Source organism: Mustela putorius, unplaced genomic scaffold (assembly GCF_011764305.1).
Source record: "Mustela putorius furo isolate JIRA1106 unplaced genomic scaffold, ASM1176430v1.1 tig00000281_pilon_pilon_pilon, whole genome shotgun sequence".
Classification (NCBI taxonomy): Eukaryota; Metazoa; Chordata; class Mammalia; order Carnivora; family Mustelidae; genus Mustela; species Mustela putorius.
Window position 1 is genome coordinate 13,079,604 of NW_025421343.1, and position 12,984 is coordinate 13,092,587.

Genomic DNA, 12,984 nt, shown 5'->3' on the forward strand with positions numbered 1-12,984 from the left:
GCAGATGGGCAGGCAGACCCCATGCCAAGGCCCTTTACCCCAGCAGAAATTATGTCTATGTCATCCTTGACCTCCATATAACCCAAACAGGCTCTGGTACACAGTAGGCACTCCAAACGAGGTCTGTTGCTTTTACTTAGCAAAGAACATGAACTCAAATTCATGAAGGCTCAGCTCTTAGGGCTTCAAGCAGTGGATCCTCACAGTGGGACAAATCACAGCTTCTGTTCTGTTCAAATCACATCACAACAGACACAAGAAGACCTCAGTCCAGTTACCGCAGGTAGCCAAGGCCAGGGCTTGAGAACCAAGTTAATTGCCCCTGCACGTGGTTGGGGGGAGGAGGGTAGATTAATCCAAAAGAAATTGGTTTTACTTCTCCTGATTTTTATCTTTCTCATATTTCACAGCTGAGATGTCCTGGGGGATCATAACATCCACTTTACAATTTAAGGAAACTAAGGACCAGGAAAATAAACTTCCTTACCCTAGGTCCCAATAAAGATTCAGTGCCATTTTCAAATAACATTCATCATTAAGATTTTTTTTTTTTCGGTTTATAAAGCTAATCTATTTCATTATAGAAAATATGGAGAGTATAGCATGGTGTCGCTATAATCTCCTGAGAGAGACCCTACAGACAAATGCTCACAAGGTTTCTGGCTGCTGCTCTGCCAGGAACAGAAAATCCCAGGGGCTGAACACAGCCCAATCCATCCCAGAACTTCTGGGCTAGCTTAAGTATCCCAGCAGAGCTTGAGGTTATAGGTTACCATGTTTTGGTCCATCTGAATTCCCAAAGTTTAGCAAAACCTCTAGTTATGTATGAAGCCTAGGCCCATGGTCATTCTGGCCACAGTAGAGGACTCTTGGGCTGAGAAATTGTTTGTCCCCTGCCTGAATTTCATATAATCTACTCACTCCATGGAAGTCTCCAAGAAAGAAACACTGGATGGCAGTGGCCCCTCTCCTGGGCACACACACACAGGAGGACATGTGGTATCCAGGAAAGAGCCCAGGCTTGGAAACCAGGGCAAGGTAATTAGCCTTTCTGGGCCTTTGCTGTTTCTGTGAAGTTGAGCTATCTCGCCTGGCTGCTGTGAGGATTGAAACGACTCAGTCACTTCACAAAGGGCTGAGCTCACGGTCCGCATTCCATGTAAACTGGAAACTGGAAAAGGTGAGTAAACAGATCCTCCCCTCTCCGACTCCAGAGGGGAATGCAGAAGGCTCCAGAAGGGAATACAGCCCCACTAACATCATGTCAACCCAATGAGACATGTCAGACTTCTCATCTACAGAACTGTAAAATAATCTTGCTTGAAGTTTATAGTAGTTTGTTGTGGTAGCAAAAACAAAAACAAAAACAAACAAAAACCCTCCAGCATCCATTATCCTGGAAGAGGTGTGGGTGTGGGGGACTGGCTAAATCCTTGGGAGCAGCTCAGCAGGAGCCTTGCCAGCGGCATTTCCTGTGTGTTCCAGCTGTGTGTTCCAGGTGACAGTGGAGGGGAGTGGCTGCCAGTTGCCCTCCCCTTATTCCAAAATACAGCCCTTCTCTGTCCATCTTGTACTGGTCTACCCCAAACCCCAAGGGGCTGGCAGGGCTGGAGTAAGCTAGGTCACCAGTTGGAAGGCCTCCTGCCCCCTCATTCACACAGCCTGTCCCAGATCCAAGTTCCATATGATCAGAATCATCCCTCAAGGGTTATCAGATCGCTGCTAAGGAGAGTAGGAAGGAAGTGGGTGTGTTCACAGCCACTGCACTGGCCCTCACCAATACCTTCACTGTGGATACTTCCCCCCACCCTCCCCCCAGCTCTAGGCCTTTTTCCCCCCACCCCCTCCTCTTCCTGAACAGAAGCTCCTTTCCAGACTTCCTGCTCCCTTGTGGCCTCCCCTGGGAGCACTGCTCACCACTGAGAAGTCATAGACATTTACCCAAATGGAGCACATAGGGTGTGCCAGACGCCAGGACAGCTACCACAGATGCACACACCAAACCCCTTGGGAATTCCTGCGTGGGGGTGGGCCCTGGCTGGAGCAGAGAAGAAGATAGGGCATTTGTACTGGACCTCACAAATACTGACAGAATTAGGGGCGGGGATGACGACTGACCCTCTGGCAGAGGAAGCTGCTTGAGCAAAGACAAAAGATCTGGGAAGTAAAACATAGAAGAAGAAAGGGCAGAAAGAGAAGGGACATGCAGGTGGGGCACTCTGAGCCGGCACTATGGCACTGATGACCTGTGTGATCTTTCTGTTTGTCTGTCAGGAAAGGAGAAGAAACACCTGCCTCACAGGCTGGCTTTGAGGATTAACTGAGAGTCCGTGTAAACTTGGCTGACACCTGACAATCTATCAGTAAATGTTCTTTCCTCCCCTGGAAATGTGAGCGGCCGGGCTGCATGTCAGCATGGTTCTCAGCCCTCACTGTGCATCAGAATCACGGAGAGATTTTCAAAATTGTGATTCCTGACCTTACTTCCTCCCAGAGGCAGGTTTCAGGGTTAGAAAGAGAAGTAGGAAGTGCACATACGTACATACACATGCACACACGTACATGCACACCCATGTACATATACACATACATACACAGGCACGGCAGGGTCCTCTTCAGCACCCACAAGCACTGGGTGCCAAACACCAGCCGAGTCAGCCCCGCAGCAGGGCGGGGAGCTGAGATGGGACCAGGAGGCCCAGCCCACCCTGCTATCCAGGAGCACAGAGCCCGTGGGTGAGGAAAGACCCAGTTCCCCCAAACCAAGCAGGAACCACTAAGGGCTGGGTTCTCCGTCCAGGGCTGACGGAGGAGATGAGGGAGAGAAAGAGCCACACTCGGGCCATCAGCAGAGCTGGCTGAAGGAGGGGCAGGGTCTTCCCTGTCAGGGAGAGGTGCAGAGGCAGCAGCCTGGACAGGAGGTTTTCCCATGCAAGAAGCCTACCTGTGCTGGAAAAACGGTAGGGACTGGGAGCTGAGACATCAGCGCACAGAAATCGGACTTTGGAAAAGAACAGGGAGAAACCACTGAAGGTTTCTGAGGAAGGGACACTTGCAAGGTTAGTCCCACAGAAAGGAAAGAATGGATCAGAGTGTGAGGGCCAGGGGAAAGGAGAGGAGGGAACCGGAGAAAGGAGGCCCGAGGTGTGATAAAGGTGAGAAATGAGGAGTCTCGGGTGAGGGCTTTTTCAGAGTAAGGGTGCCAGTGCAGAACAGTTACTACTGATGCACTGCGTGTAGGTATCAAGTAGCGGGGGGAGATGGGCCCAGGCTGTACTGAGGGAGACTGTTAGAATTCTGGCCCACCTCCCCCACCCCCCACCCCTGGGGGGTCACTGGACTTTGAGGAAGGACCCTCTGGAGTAAGGGGCTAGCAAGAGGCCCTGGCTTGAAACAACATGAGTTAAGGGAGATTCTGAAGAGAGAGAGGGTCCCTGGGGAAGAGCAGCCATAAGCAGGCACCACCTCCTACCCCCTCTCTACCCCCTCAGCAGAGGACCACCCCCCCACCTCCGCATTCACCTCAGCACCGCTGAGATCTCTGCCAGCAGGGGGCGCTGGTGACCACGATCTGGAAGAAGTGGAGGGAGGAATGGCATGTGCTCTGGGCCGAATTCCTATGTTGAAGCCTTGACGGCCAGTTCCTCAGAATGTGACTGTATTCATAGGCAGGGCCTTTAAAGAGGTGATTAAGCTAAAATGAAGCTGTTAGGGTGGGCTGGGATCGTCTGACTGGTGTCCTTGTAAGAAGGGGAAATTAAACAGACAGAGACGCTGGGATTATGTGTGCACAGAAGGCGCCATCTGCCAGCCAGAGAGACATCAGGGGAAACCGAACCTACCAACACCTGGATTTTGGACTTCTGGCCTCCAAAACTGGAAGTAAATATATTTTTATTATTCAAGTGCCCAGTCTGTGGCATTCTGGGATGGCAGCCCAAGCTGACTAGTATGAAAAGGGAAGGAAGTATCCACACGGCCATCAAAATTAGAAATAAACTGACCTGGGGGCGGGGGGAGCTTAGGGAAAGAGGTTTGGCTCCTGCCCCCAAGATGGGTCTCACAGGGGCATCCTGCGCCTTTAGCCCCTCTGACCTGACAATATGACTGATTCCACCATCTGCCTCCCTGAAACCTCCCAAATGCCCACTGGAAGGGCACTGAGCATTAAGCCAAACCACCCGTCCTGGGGCCCCCAGGACCGTGGAACAGTCTCTCCTTCTAATTCTCTGCTTCAAGACTGTGAGGAAAAGTCCACAGTCTTTTGTTGCCCAAAGTGCCTGCAGCCACACCAGGATGCCAGCTGAGCTGGGTGCCAAGTGTCCATTTAGCCACCAGATGGGAAAGGTGATAAGAGCATTGCTGGGGGCCTCTGGAGCCCCTCAGGGGACAGCCCACCTCGGTGCCCAGGCAGCCCTGTGGGGGTCTTGGTCCCCCTACTTGCTCCCCAACCAGGATAGAAGCACAGGAAGGTTACTTGTTGATGGGTCGTCCAGCGGGGGCATGTTCTACCTCATAGCCTTCGCGCCGCAAGACATCAAGTACTGTGTTGTTGCCCATGAAATGACCTGTGGGAAGAAAAACGATCAGAAACACGGCAGTTCCCATGATTACTAAACATACCCCCAAACATATACCCCAGATCAAAGAAATAACCTGGGCAACCCACCATCCCTTCTGTCCAGCCCAGGAGAGTTCCAGAGTGTCTAGACAGGGAGCAGTAACCATTATTTCAGAGATGAGGACACAGAGAAAAGTGCAGTGAGCTGCCCAGAGTCACACAGTAAGAGGACAGCCGAGACCCCAAATCCCAACCTTCTACCTCTGAAGGCACTGTTAACAGTCCTGACAGTTCTCCTTATTTATACAAGCCAACCACCTCTAAGACCCAAGCCCCCTTCTGTCCGACACATAAAGATAAATGTACAGTTAAAACCTCTGTTTAGCAGAAGCCGCCATAGCTGGAAACCTCAGCTTGAATTTTATTTCAGTTTTTCCCTTTTTTTTTTTTTAAGATTTTATTTATTTGACAGACAGCGATCACAAGTAGAGAGGCAGGCAGAGAGGGTGGGGGAAGCAGGCTCCCCACCGAGCAGAGAGCCTGACACGGGGCTTGATCCCAGAACCCTGAGATCATGACCTGAGCTGAGGCAGAGGCTTTAACCCACTGAGCCACCCAGGCTCCCCTCACTTTTTCCCTTTTGATAAAAAACAACAAAGATCAGACAGATAAGCTTGTGGTGACATCTTCAAATAAACATTTTAAAGGCTAAAAGTAAATCTTGAGATTAACCTTCTTTCCTTTCAGGTTTTTTTGTTTTTGTTTTTGTTTTAGGTGGCTCCATCCATGGAGCCCAGCACAGAGCTCGAACTCATGACCCTGAGATCAAGACCTGAGCTGAGATTAAGAATCAGTTGCTTAACAGACTGTGCCACCCAGGTGCCCCTCCTTTGGTTTTGATGCTCAGAACTGACATGACCCTGTCTGTGACAGTGTATGGCACTTTAATGTCCTAAATGGCCCATTAAATTGCAGCAGTCTATCACGTGATGGCATAGAACTTTAGAAGGATTGTTATTATCTCCACTTTAAATTAGAAAACAGGTAAAACAGGTTCCGGACCTGTGTAAGGTCTAAGCAGCGGCAGAGTCTATGCAATTTTGACACCTCAGTATTTGATAACCAGAGACTGGGACAGCAAATTAAGGTCCATCCATGCTGCAGAAGAGACGACAAGTGGTCTGTAGGTCTCTCCCGTGTCCTGGTCCCACAGAAGCACCTGGATCAGCCTCTGTGACCCTAGGAAGGCCAAGGGCAGGGACTATGGCAGAAGATATTGGGCCCTACTCCATTCTTGGGTTCAATTGTAGGGTCTATGACTCCAATATTGATGAGAGGCAATTGGCTCAGATGAAAGGGGCATTGGCAAGGCCCAGATTAACCCCGGTGCAGAAGTGCACACATTATGCCTGGGCACCTGGCTGGCTCAGTCAGTAGAGCGTCCAACTCTTAGTTTCGGTTTAGGTCATGATCTCAGGGGAATCTGCTTGTCCCTCTCCCTCCCCCCCAATTCTCTCCCACCTTACCCGCCCCCCCCACACATGTGCTTATATATACATGCATACATACATACAAGATTATGCCTGGGCTGGGTGGAAGGGGGTGTGGCTAATAAGCTTGCCAAGTGCTGCCCTGACCTCACTCCCCCAGCCATTGCCAAGCCCACACAGCAGGGGTGATCACAAAAATAAACAGTCACTGAACATTACAAGGTAAAATGATTTACACATCACTGGACACCGTCCCCCCATGCCAACAATCCTATAAGGTGGGCGTAGTAGTATCCCCATTTTACAGGTGAGAAGAGGCACTGAGAGATGAAGCAGATAGCATCTCAAACCCCAGGGGTCTGGCTCCAGAGTCCACGCTCTCCACCAATCAGGAAGGCAAACAATATTTGTCAAGTCAATGAACTGCCCCCATTACAATGCTTTCTCATCACAGAACCGAGCTATTCTGTTTGACTTAATTTTCCTCCTACTCTAAAGGCACACTCCATTTCTCATCTCTAAATTTTATCTCCAGGCCCCTGTAGCAAAAGCTGTTGTTTGCTTTTAAATGCTGGAGCTTTTAGTTTTCGGTTATCCTCACTTTGCAATTAAAAGTTTGCTAACCGCAGATTTTTTAAATTTTAAAGCACTAGTACTACATGTCAGGAGCAATTTCTGGGGTTCCTTCAGCCAACACAGCCTTCGGAAGGCACGGAGAAATGGATTCAAGTGGTGGAGAAAAAAGCTCCAGGGAAGAGAACCTGGCACTAGCAGCTGCCCAGGGCACTCCCGATCCCCAAATGCCCAGCGGCTGCGAGGCCTCTCCCCAGAGCTGCAGCAGTACGACGAGCTGTGCCCAGAGAATGAGGCTAGCCCAGGTGCTGCAGTCTCACCTGAGCCCTCTGTCCAGCACAGTCCCCAACTAGAGGGCCTGCCCCACGATCTGCTCAGATCAACCTGCCCACCAATCTGCCCACCAACCTGGTGTGCTGCCCAGCCTCACACCACAGGGCAAGTCACTGTCATCTCAAAACATCCACCTTTCCCCCAGCACCCAGTGCCCTACTCTACCACTGAACATCAGGAAAGCTCGGGAGACATCAGCTGAGTCTGGCAGGAGTGGAAAGCAAAAGACCATGCTCAGGGGTTGGCACCTTCCCTCCTGGAAGACCCAGCACTGGAACAGCCAGCCACTGGAACAAAGCTACCAGTTCTGCATCCCAAGAGAGAGCCACCATCACACCACCAGACACCATGAGGGCTTCTGGGACCTAACTCCTATAGGATGCCACAGGACCAGAGCCAACAGCTTTAGAGACGGGCCAGTTGTGGGCACAGTACGACCTGGCAGAGTGCACAATCCAAATACAGAATGATTCAGGGAAGAGGAAAATCGCTCACCCAGCTCACAGGAACCAGCTACCAAAGGCAAAATTGTTCATTTTTCAATGAACAAAATATAGGAGCCCAACCTCTCATTTTCTCCACAACAGCTTTATTTGAGTATAATTCACATAATATAAAACTTGTCTTCTTTTTATTTATTTTAGTAATCTCTATACCCAACGAGGGGCTCGAACACATGACCTGGAAATCGAGTCGTACGCTCTCCCGACTAAGCCAGCCAGGCGCCCCTAAAATACATTCTTTTAAAGTGTGCAATTCAGAGATTTTTGAAATATTCATAAAGTTGTGCAAACATCACCACTATCTAATTTTAAAACATTTTCATCAGCTGAGATTTTGATAACAATTACACTGAATGTATAGATCAATTTGGGGGAATACTGTCATTTTAGCAGTATTTATCAAGTCTTCCAATTCATGACCATGAGATGTCTTTCCATTTACTTAGGTCTTCTTTAATTCCTTTCTATTACATTTTTAGTTTTCATTATACACCATGCATGTCACTTGTTAAATTTAGTAGTAAGCATTTTTTTATGCTTTTAAATGGAACTGGCTTCAGAAAAACCATAAGAGACCCTTAGTCATAGGAAATAAACTGAGGGTTGCTGGAAAGGAGATGGGTGGAGGGAAGGAGTAACTGGGTGATGGACATTAAGGAGGGCACATGATGTTAACGAGCACTGGGTGTTATATAAGACTGATGATCGCTGAACTCTACCTCTGAAACTAACAACACACTGTATGTGTGCTTTAAATTAGTTGGATTTAAATTTAATATAAATAAATAAATAAATAGATGGCCCCGGTTTCTTAGCCGCATTTTCAAAATTTCATTGCTAGAATATAGAAACATGACTGATTTTTGTATATTAATCTTGTATCCTGCCTCCTTACACCCTTGGTTATTAGTGCTCACGTTTTTTTGATGGATTACCTAGCATTTTCTATACACAAGACCATTGCACCTGAGAAAAAATACAGTTTCACTTCTTCCTTTCCAATTTAAATGTTTTTTATTCCTTTTCTGTGTCTAATTTTACATTGTTGAAGAGACACACAGTGAGAACAGCCATCCTTGTCTTACTCCTGACCTTAGGGGGAAACTGTTCTGGGCTTTCACCATTAAACATTAATGTGGGATTTTTCATACTGACCTTTCACAGGCTGATTAAGTAAATTCCCTTCTAGCCCAATTCTGAGGAGTGTGTTTATCATGAAAGAATACTGCATTTTATCAACAGCTTTTTCTACAACTATTGAGAGCATCACTTGATGCTTAGCCTTTAGTCTACTTATATGGGGTTAGCATGTTGACTAATTTTCATATGTTGTGAAAATGGCCCCCCGGAAATCTGCACCCTAATCCCTGGAACCTGTGAATGTTATGTTACGTTGGGGGGAAGAAAAAAAAAAAAAAAAGATTTCGCTGCTGTAATGAAGCAGGATCTTGAGGTCAAGTGATAATAATTATACCGGACCCCTCCAGCCACTCTGGAAGAGCTTCTCTCCAACCCCCCCTCCCCCATTTTACTCCTAAGAAAAACTGAGGGAGGTGACTTGCCCAAGTCTATGAAGCTAGTGGAAGAAATGAAGGGAGAAAGCGGAGGCCAGCAAATGGTCTCTCTGCACCCTACGAGGCTCTGGCACTTCCATCTTTAATTCTGGAGGGGGCAAAGATAGAAAGTGATAGAATCACTCAAGAAGAGGGGATAATTTTTTCAAAAAGCCAACAGAAGGAAATCATTTTCCCAGTCTGTTTTCCCGTATGCTAGTAGCAGCGGGGTCTATCCGCCCCGGGCCTTCCAGCGAAGTTGCAGCCCTGCAGGGCGCTGGGGCATCAGCAGAGCCTCTTGGCGAGTGAACTACGGCAAAGAAGGTGCCTGCCGTTCAGCTCTTTTCCTCCAGGCGCCACCCCAGCAGGCCCCTCGTGGAAGGAGCATCCGAGCCCAGTGTCCCAGCAGCGGGAACCTACGACTCACCAGCTCCAAAGGCAAAGAAAAAGCCTTTATCAGGAAATTCTTCCAAGAGCGCCTTCACCCGCTTCCCCATTCTCTCATTCCGCTTGTAGATAAGCTCCTGGCGGAAGTAGCTGTCGATCTCCTGCGCCGTGACGCGCTCCTGGGGCGGCAGTGTGGCATTAATAAAATTGGGAACCTCCGCCAAAAGAGAGAGAAAAGGAAAAAATTAGGGGCAACAGAATAACGAAGTAAGTTGCTTAATTGGAGCGCCAAATCACCCAGCCTAGACAGTCAAACCGCTGGGGGGGGGGGGGGGGGGGGGGGGCTGCGGACCCACCTCTCTTGGGGTCTCCCACCTGCTTTTTCAAACTGGGATATCATTGTCTGTAACCCAGGTGCAAACACAGTAAATGAAGCACTGAAAGAACCCTTGGGCTATTTTAGACAGCGCTTCTCTTCCATTTAAATGAGAGTGCTTGGCACCATGTGTTTGTACAAGGAGACCCTATCTTTGCCTTAGCACATCCCGAGTTTGTACTTGTCAGATTCACACATGCTTTCTTTAGGAAAATACCTTTACATAAATACATAGTTTAGAACCAATAATTATGATTCTACCACCAAACACATGGAACGCCTACAGCCATTTGACTGTTTTCTAAATTCCATACATGTTCATTGTCATTACGACTCCAATTCCCATGTCTTCCTCTTGCTTTCTCCGGTGTTCTTGGCCCTCCTGGCAAGTGTTTCACCTGGCTCCGGCACACATCTTGGCCAGCTGCGGTGTTTGGACTAACAAAAGGGTGACGTTACACCAAACTATGACCATCCGGGTGGTACTTGCAGCCCAGCGGCTGTAGATGAGGCGACAGGCAGGTTCTCTCCCACCCCACGTGGATCCCCTCCTCCTGGGTGCGGTGCTCTCTCCTCTACCCAGGGATTTAACAAGCTTCACCATTTGCAAGCTTATAAAACAGGATATCCTCCCAGGCAGCTTCTCCCACCTGCAGTGGCCCCTCCAAGTCCTTCTGAATGTCCTTATTCTGTAGCACAGCCGTCAATTTCCATTTCACCAACAACAGATCCCCTTCGGCTATTTACTTGGAATACTTTTTTTTATTTCCAAATCTAAAGCCTTCATCTATTCCTTTATCGTCTTTTCAAAAATCCTGTCGTTTATGTGCGATCCTTCTGTCTATTTCTCCATGTCCCTTCTCTTCAGCACAGCACTTCCTTTGTACCATCCCCTCCCCCACAGGCAGCCCAGAGTGTGCAGGGCAGCCTCCCACTGCCATCCTGCTGTCCCTTCTAAATGCCGAACGTGCCCCCTGACTTGTGCCCCTCAGCGTGACCAGCCTGGCCCTCCTGGCACCACCTCCTCAGTACCCCACACCACCGGTGGGGGCGCTGTGAGTAGGCCAGGGATGAAGGAGCCACAGAAAGGGAATCATAAGGAGCCTCTCTCTGACCGCCCCCACCAGCCTTCGCATTTACCCATCTAATTTCCAAATCCCCTGTCCGTATTAGCTTTTCCTGCCATTTCGGATTTTAATATGTCCCAATTGACCGTGACTTGTCTCCCCACTTACCCCACACCCACTACAAGTGCCAGTAAGAACTGTCATCACCATAACTCTACTATTCCTTCTGTAGTGCATTCCTTGTTCTCCCCTTCCCCTTGTTGCTTTGCCTGGGTTTTACTTCCTCCAGCACTAGACTCATTAACTATTTTGACGCTTGTGGGGCTGTTGTCCCTCTTCCCCAGGCTGCCATTCCTTGTTCACCTCTTATATTCACGCACATTGCCTTACAACAGGGTCCCCAGACCTAACAGACCACGAGCATCACTCTCGCCCTCCTCCCGCTTGAGGACGCTGGTCCTGGGGCTGGAAACAACACACTCCCCATCTCAGAAGCTCAGCTGGCACTTGGCCCCGCCATATGGTATTGGTGGGGGGGAGGGTAGGAAGCCACGGTTTGTCCCCAGGAAGCTTGTTGATAAAAGAGTAACAAACATCCCCGTAGGGAGGCTGCACTCTGAGCTTCCTTCCCCCTTGAGAGGCCACAGGTAAGACCTGTCCCGTGTGTCACTCACTACACCAGCTCGGTCACCGGCACAATCCAACCCATCCTGCTCACGTGCCCCTAGAAGCCACTGCTGAGGTGCAGCTGAAGTTCTGCTCCATCACTTCCCAGAAGTACTGCCTACGCCAGCCAGGGGGCTTTCGCCCTCAGATTCCTTCCATGCCCCAGAGGCCGCCCCGGCTGCTGGATCCCTCGAAGTTTCATTCTTTGCATCAATCTGAGAATTAACGCTCATCAACGCCCCCAGTTCCCAGTAGCATAAAGAATGCCTCTATTAGCTGCAGCATCTCCTTCAACATCTAAACCTGCCCAGTTTTATTTTTGGAGTTTTTATTTTGGAGCCATTTATGACCTTGATCCTCTGTACACAGAAGGTCCAGGTGTCAGTAGGTAATGTCTTTCTCTTGTGCTTAAATGCACGCTGAGCTGGGCAGAGGACCAAGGCCCTCACCTGGGAGCTGTCATGGCTGAAGATGACAGAGCTGAGGTCCCCACAGTTATAGTGTTTGATGAGATCCTCCGTCGTGTAGGGGATCTGAAGGCTGCCTGCTCGAAGGCTCTCCTGCTGCAAGAGGGTCTGGTTCAAAGCAAAGATGACCTAAGGGAAGAAAACACAGGACCCCTTTTAAGTTCACCGACACAGCAATCATTAGCTGCCATCTTATTTCTTTTGTCCAAGGTTGGCAATGGCCTCACCTCTGGGTTTGTTGTGCAAGGACACGGATGCTGCTGCTGAAAAGAGGAACACAAATCCCTGGAGAGTGTCCAAAGGAAAGGACTGTCCTACCCAAGTTGGCCCCTTGTGGGTCACACAGGAGGAAAGGTCTTAAAACAAACACAGACCACCAGGAGCTATCCCATGAGAGTCCCCAGGAGATGACGAGACCAGAGAATGGCTTGCGATGAATGTCTGAAGAAGCTGGGGAGGAATGGCAGGAGGCGGCTGGGCACACAGATAGGCACATACTGATGAAAGCTTCACTTACACAAAGGACTGGAGAGGAACCTATACACAACATCCACGAGTCTGTTCTAACCACCAATGGGGTGTCTGCTGCCTAATGGGTTCACTGGGTCGGTGGGACATAAATAGAAGTTACAGTTAATAGAAGTTATAGAGAAGGAGGAAACGAGGGCTAAACAAAACCAAACAGCTTTATCTGTATGGGTTTCTCAGAGTCTCTGATACCCACTAATGTGGGTTCTTCCAAAGGGAGAGAGTGTGGCGGGTTTCCCAAGTTTATTTGGGCCACACATCACTAGAGAAGGGTTCACTGCACATCTTTTGGGAAAATCCAGCCTCAAGGAATTTGACAAAACTGGATTCTTTGTGGCACTGGAGAGATGGGACAGAGGGGGAGGGGGGATTCTGGCACCAGGTGGGACTGGGGCTCCTGACCACAGTGAAGATGCCATGGCACTCTCTCTCTCTCTCTCTTGCCCTTCCCAGGTGTGGAACAGGCAGATGTGTCTGTGG

General features: G+C 49.2%; 1 protein-coding gene across 2 annotated transcripts in view; it reads right to left on the reverse strand.

Annotated features, from left to right (window-relative positions):
- TRABD2A (TraB domain containing 2A) overlaps positions 1-12,984 on the reverse strand; it is a 52,996-nt gene that overhangs the window by 4,396 nt on the left and 35,616 nt on the right. Inside the window, exons 3-5 of one of the 2 annotated variants that reach the window (XM_004742305.3) lie at positions 11,959-12,105; positions 9,441-9,615; positions 4,478-4,568 (exon numbers count right to left, since the gene is read on the reverse strand). In XM_004742305.3, coding sequence (XP_004742362.1) covers positions 4,478-4,568; positions 9,441-9,615; positions 11,959-12,105 — 413 coding nt within the window. The remainder of the gene's footprint in view (positions 1-4,477; positions 4,569-9,440; positions 9,616-11,958; positions 12,106-12,984) is intronic. The other variant, XM_045079086.1, reaches the window with a different exon arrangement.